Source organism: Halyomorpha halys, unplaced genomic scaffold, assembly GCF_000696795.3.
Source record: "Halyomorpha halys isolate HHAL.00 unplaced genomic scaffold, Hhal_1.1 Scaffold384.1, whole genome shotgun sequence".
NCBI classification, from domain to species: Eukaryota; Metazoa; Arthropoda; class Insecta; order Hemiptera; family Pentatomidae; genus Halyomorpha; species Halyomorpha halys.
In genome coordinates, this window is record NW_027107790.1 from 183,435 (window position 1) to 190,288 (window position 6,854).

Consider the following 6,854-nt stretch of genomic DNA (forward strand, 5'->3'; position numbering starts at 1 on the left):
GCTAAATAGACGATTTATGCCCCTCTCCTCTTAATCTGAGCCAAGAAAACATAGGTTGTAGAAAACAAACTATTGATAATAGGGCTTTTTGTAGGTCAATATATCTTGCGATAATTCCTTCAACAATTTTTTATTTTACGAAGACAGGAAACGAAAAAATCATTATTTTAGTATTACTTTATTATCATTTTATTTTAGACTAATCACATACTGGGATAATAGCCAGTCTCAGGTTATAAAAACGAATCCATGGCGTAATGAGCCGCATTATAATGATGGTTAACTATATATGTATGTATAGTTGACCGTAAAAATTGATATATAGGGAGATGGTCAGGGTTGCGGTCAATAGTGAAACAAAAATAGTTTACAACTATTTATTTTCCAACGTTTCGCCCAACTTTGCAGGGCTTCATCAGGGCTGTCCAAATAAATAAGTTGAACAGAAAATATATAATTTTATTAATTAATTAATTTTTATTAAATAATATAATTTTTAATCGATGGTTAACTATATTTTGTTTTTTAGCTTCAGTGTTATTTCTAAGTTCAAAATTAACAGTTAAAAGAACCTGTAGTACTGTAATAATATTGGTCTCTCTAGTATAATATTGTTTCTTTGTTTTTTTCCTATATCTATATTATTTAAAATATTTTTCTAGAATGAGAAAGTTGTTTCAAACAGTGGAAGAAACAGCCAAATATTTAAATCATTTAGATATGTAATTTTTGTATGTTTCAATATTCCCTATTTCTTTATATCAATTTTGATTTAGCCTGATGAAATTGAAGTAGACCAGAACTGATTGCAACATAAATAATATATTCTTACAAGATGACATCTTAATCTCATAATTTTATTTATATTTTTATGAATTAATCAATTACTATATTGTGGGAATCCAGTGGCTCCTTCTCATCAATTTATAACAAAAAAAGTATAACAAGAAGTACAGCTGAAGAATTGTATCATACATCAACTCAACCATAACATGCAATGGTTGAATTCAACGAATGATACAGCATATTTGCTCGGAAACATTTACCGATCAGTGAAAAGTATCAACTTTTGATGTTGCTATGTTGAGTATTAAAAATGAATGTGAAAGTGCAATTAACCCTTAATTAAAAAAAATATTTTTTTAAAAAGTAAAGTGTTACATAGCAAACCTCTTCGTTATAGCACAGGTGAATAAAGGTGGCTCACAACCAAACTTACAGTTTTCTTCATCTTTTCTATCACTACAATCAGCTTCACCATCACAAATCCATCTTGGTTCAAGGCAACGATAATTGTCACATTGAAACATATCTTCTGGACATAGTTTTCTGTCTGCAATTAAATACTCTACGTTAGTTTTAGTTAATCATATATCGCTTATATTCAGTAACAAAAGAAACATTAAAATTTTCAAATTATATATATAAATAATGGATCATATAATTAAAAATATGAAGATGGTCAGGGTTTCGGTCAGAAAGAACAAAAATGGTTTTCAACTATTTATTATCCGACGTTTCGCCCCACTTTATAGGGCTTCATCAGGACTGTTCAAGATGATAGTTAAACAGACTTTAACAGATAAGTACACTTTGTACAGATCAAATACAGCAGTGAAAAATTATTAATTATTATTTTAAATAAAAGAAACTATTTAATTGTAACAGTATTATTATCCTAAAGAAAACCCCTTAGAAAAGAGTTTAACAACCAACTTTAGATGAAATGCCAAGTATTCCCAATATAAAACAGATGCAACTGATCACTATCCAGATCTTTATTAGATTAAAGACAAGGATTGAGTAGATATATCAAAATTTTCGAATTGAGAGTTATTTGACTTCATAAATAAATATTGTGGTATGATATCCAATTTCTCAAATGAAAACATCAATACCAAGATCTGTAATTCCTTTGTAACAAACATGGTCCTCAAATTAAAACTTTGAGTAATATACTGGAGGATCGCTGATTGACTATGTGTATTATTAATAAATGGAATATGGTCCAGGTGCAGTAAAAAAAAAAAAACCTTAGTTATTACTATTTGAGTTTTATTTTTTTACTACACCCTGACCATATTAAATTTATTAATTGAATGATATAATTTTTAATTGTAAGCACCTTAGTAGATGTTGAATATCGTGTGAATAATAATTCCATGATGTTGAATTTATACTTATTTTATTATTAATAAAGTTTTTTTTTTAATATTTATTTATTGCTATTTACAACTGTACATTATAATACATTTAGTAAATCTGATCTAAGTTAAATTGGAGTGTTACAGGCGTGTAGAGAAACTACCCATTAGTAGCACTCTAATTAATAAAGTTTTTTTTTTTTTTTTATTTATTTATTGTAATTTACAACTGTACAAAATAATACAACAGGCAAATATGTAGTATGTTTCATATACACTTGAAAATCTTGGGAAGGAACCACCCATTGGTGGTACTTCAAACATTAATTTAAACTAGAAGGTCCCGTGGCCATCTTCTTTTCAGACGCCTCGGAGGATTATCAGGGATTGTTAAGGATGAAAGATTAAGAATTAATGGGTTAGGATGGTTAAGGAGTTTGGAATAAAAAGACGCATATCTGTTTTGGGTCAAATCTGCAACGAATGGGATGTTAAGGTCTTTATGAATGAGTTTATTTGTGACGTAATAAGGAGCATCAACGATTTTACGTAGGATTTTGGATTGTAACGATTGGATGCGGGAAGAATTTGATGGTTTGGTGGAGCCCCAGAGCTCAATTCCATATGTGCAAATTGGTCTGATTATTGAAGTGTATACTAATTTTTTGTAATGAATGGGAAGTTTAGAGCGTTTGTCAAGTAAGTGTTGTAGCAATCGGAATCTACGAGCAGTTTCTTGTCGTTTCAGTCTTGTGTGTGGATTCCAAGTAAGTCTCTTGTCAAGATGGAGTCCTAAGTATCGAATCTGCTCAACAGGTGTTAGTAGTGTATCTAGAAAGGATACAGTAGGACAGGAGGGCAGAGGTTTACGACGGAGAGTAAAGGTGATCTGGTGGGATTTTTCAGGATTTATTTTGATTCTCCAGTTTTTACACCATTCTTCAATAGATGTTATGTGTGCCTGTAGTGTTTGTGATGCATTAGTTGGGTCGTTGTTTACAGAAAGTATACATGTGTCGTCAGCGTATGTTGTTAGCACTGTGTTAGGGTGGGTTGGGATATTAATAAAGTTAAATTTGAAAATATGTCATATATATATTTAGTAAATATTTTAATGTAATAGTAACATGGAGTTGTATGTATTAAACTTATTTGTATTAAATAGTGTGTTGGTTTCTAATAATTGTTTCACTTATCAGTATGATTAATAGGCTTTCCTTAAAAATTATTCTTTATTATTCACTTCTAAACCATACGGTTCACTTTTTCTTTGCAATGTTATTTGCATGTGTGCCCAAGAATGGTTACATCTCTCCATGTTTGCCAAATATGGAATAAGACATATTCAACTGGGTTCAACATGAATGAATAGATTTAAAAACTTATAAATAATAGGATAAGCTCATATGATGCACATTTTTAAATGTATTCATTTATATTGAACCCAGCCGAAAATGTCTTATTTCATATTTTGTAAACATGGATAGATGCTACCATTCTTCTGAGCACAATGATATTGTAAAGCAAAAATTAACTGCTTAGTTTAAAAGTAACAACCTCAATCATATTCACTTTAGTTGAATATAATATGTTTAATATTTATAATTCCCTAAGCCTTTCATTTGTTTAATTTAGTTAAATGTAAGCATTTTTTCCTTTCTAATGGTTTAGGTGAGCTTATTGAATAATTCAAATTGATTTAGAGTTATAACCATATTCAAGAGAGAAAAAACAAGAGCTTTAAAATATCTTTACAGGACATTTATTGTCATAAAGTGACTGTAGAATAATTCTTTTAAACTCTTAATCTTTATACAATATCCAGGTAAAAGATAAAACAATGTAAAATAAATATATAAACTTACAACAAGGTCCAGATATAGTTCCAACTTCATCACTACCATCAGAACAATCGGATTCACCATCACATAAGTATGCTTTGCTGATACACTTTACCAAACCACTCAGACATTGCCATTGGTTGTTCCTACAAGCAGGTGGTGGAGAATGGTTCATAATAGGAGTACAGTTTCTGTTTCCTACACCTGAGAATCCATCAGCACAGTAACAACTACCCTTAGTATAATTATTGAGAAGACACAGATGTGGGCAGGTTAGATTAGAACACCCAGATATTCCTATATTAAACATTAATAATTATAATTTATTGAAACACATAGAAATATTTTCTTCAATAAAATGGAAAAAAAAATAAGCTGGGTGTAAAGTGAATTATAGTCATATTTTATTAAATTCTTTTCTGGTTTCTGTAAATAATTTTATTCAAAAGACAAAGAGAAATTTTTTTTTTTTATTTTGAATCTACTGCATCACACCTCACAACAAAAAGTTTTGAGGAGATAATAATTCCATTAGGGTAAAAAGTAATAACAAAATAGGTAAATAAAATATGAAATAGATTTTAAATAAGCAGAGATAAAAAAGAGTCCACCCTTTATTATTTGTTTTAGAGAGCTTTTAATTCTCATAGGGAATCTGGTTAGTTTTTTTTTTTTTTTAATCTTTTGGACATTTGAGATTTATGATAATACTTTAAACATAACATGAAGCATCTTCCAGGTTAAAGATAATTAATACCTTAAGAGTGACAACTTTTTTTAGTTCTTAGTGTATTAAAAAATAGGTACTGCATCAGCTATACATAAATAGACAAGAACAAATAATTATAATAAGGTAAAATAATAGAAATAAAAAATTATAAGTACCTAAGAGCTCTAATATGGATTCTAAGGACTGATAAAATCACAAAATATATGAAAAATAATATTATTAACAATTAAAATTGATTTAGATTTAATTATCTTTAAACTGAGCTATAAAATAAATATTGGCAAAGAATGTCTGACATGACATCATAAGCATTACCGGTCGCTCATGAGAAAGAATCTTGAAAATTATCCATCAATAAGTTCTTAACGCCTTCTCAACTTTCCTTCACTAAGTATCTCATAAAATGACATTATGAATTATCCATTATGGACTAAAACAACTATATTCTACTTACAATCTAGATCATTAAAAGATTCTATACATTGAACAGCATTGGTTCTGTTTCAGAAAAAGCAAACCTATTACACTAGAAAAAACATCAGAGTGTTACATTATTCATTAGAATCAAAAGGATCTATTTTCAATAAATCCATGGAAGTATTATATAGATACCATCTTCAAGAATAGTGATAGTGTTTCTGTTTACAAATTAGATCCATTCAAGATGTGTGAATTATTATCAAACAAATAGCCTAGCACTGGAATTTTAAGGAAGAAAGGGATAATATGAAAACAAAAGAAGAATAACTTTATGAAGACAACAGCAATGATTCAGATGAAATCTGATGGGATTAAGATACTATAATAATTTATCACAGAGGAGTTGATAGAGCAATCAAGAGAAAACTTTTTCCAATGGCAACATCCTATTAATTTCTCATCATTTTTACAACCTGGTATATATAATATAATATAAGTTCAAACAAGGATACTGAAAATGTTGAAAAGTTAACAGGATGTTGCTAACACTAAGTAATAGAAATTTTAACAGCATGACATTAAAAAATTTGACATGGTAAACTTTAATAATTTATTGAATTAGTAATTATGAAGATATAGTAAAACATTTAAAAATAAATAAATATTAATGTTTTAAAATATAAAATTGTTTACAAAATGTCATGAAAAATAATAAAAATGATTTATAGAAGTATGAAGGAGTTCGCTTTAAGAATAAATTCTTGTATAACATAATTTTCAGAATATTTTGAAGCCATCAGGAAATAAAATATAAAAATATAAAAATCATGTGTACTGGAGTAACTAATAGTAACCTTTCACTACAAGATGTTGTAGACCCCAAATACTTGAACTTCTGATACTATAAACGTATAAATAAACAAACCGTTGGGTTATTATTAGAAGTTTCTAAACAAAGTCTTTAACCTTCCTAATAGCAATTAATAGCCATTCAACTAGTTGTCAATGCAGGCATGTTTAGGACTGAAATTCACATTAATCAGGACAGGACTTTACTCCAAAGTATTTCATTGAACAATGAGGAACATGTATGCCAAGCTTTATTAAAATTACACCAGTGAGAAAGTAGTTTTAAATGCTCTCCTTCCTTCTGCTGATAAATTGACTTCAGCCTCTAAGCATTTTTAGTTGAATAATTAAAAACTCTTGTAGGAAAAATAAATCCTTAAAGTTGTTTAAGTTGTCCAAGCCAATGAGAATCACAACTACTAAGTTTCATCAAAAACAGACTAGTCGACTAGTCTTGAGAGAGAGATTCTCAAGGGGCTGTAGAGATGGAAAAAATGAATTTAGTAAAGGTCACAATATAAGATAAAATCTTGTGTATTGTCAATGATATGAGGACATAAATTGAAGGAGATTGATTGTAGGATAAAAACATAGCAATGGATTTTGATAATTTGGTAAAGATATTGTCAACAGATATTGAAAATGCCCCACCTTTTAGGTAGCTCGATGTTAGATTTTTTAAAAGGTTTAGAAACATTAGCAATGATGAAGATCTGCCTCATCAACTACAGATTACTGCCTTAAATATTTGAGGTGTATGTTATGAATTATAGTTAAGATTCTGGTTTTCTATAAAGATTCCCTGTATTCTGAGGGAAAAAATTAGAGAGGTTCCAAGTTAGAGGGACCTAGTGAAGGTGTATATGTATG

At 29.0% G+C, this 6,854-nt stretch overlaps 1 protein-coding gene across 3 annotated transcripts in view; it reads right to left on the reverse strand.

The window, feature by feature from the left end:
• LRP1 (LDL receptor protein 1) overlaps positions 1 to 6,854 on the reverse strand; it is a 273,932-nt gene that overhangs the window by 182,492 nt on the left and 84,586 nt on the right. For all 3 annotated transcript variants that reach the window (XM_067046122.1, XM_067046121.1, XM_067046123.1), the window contains exons 16-17: positions 4,010 to 4,282; positions 1,171 to 1,333 (exon numbers count right to left, since the gene is read on the reverse strand). In XM_067046122.1, the coding sequence (XP_066902223.1) occupies positions 1,171 to 1,333; positions 4,010 to 4,282 (436 nt within the window). The remainder of the gene's footprint in view (positions 1 to 1,170; positions 1,334 to 4,009; positions 4,283 to 6,854) is intronic.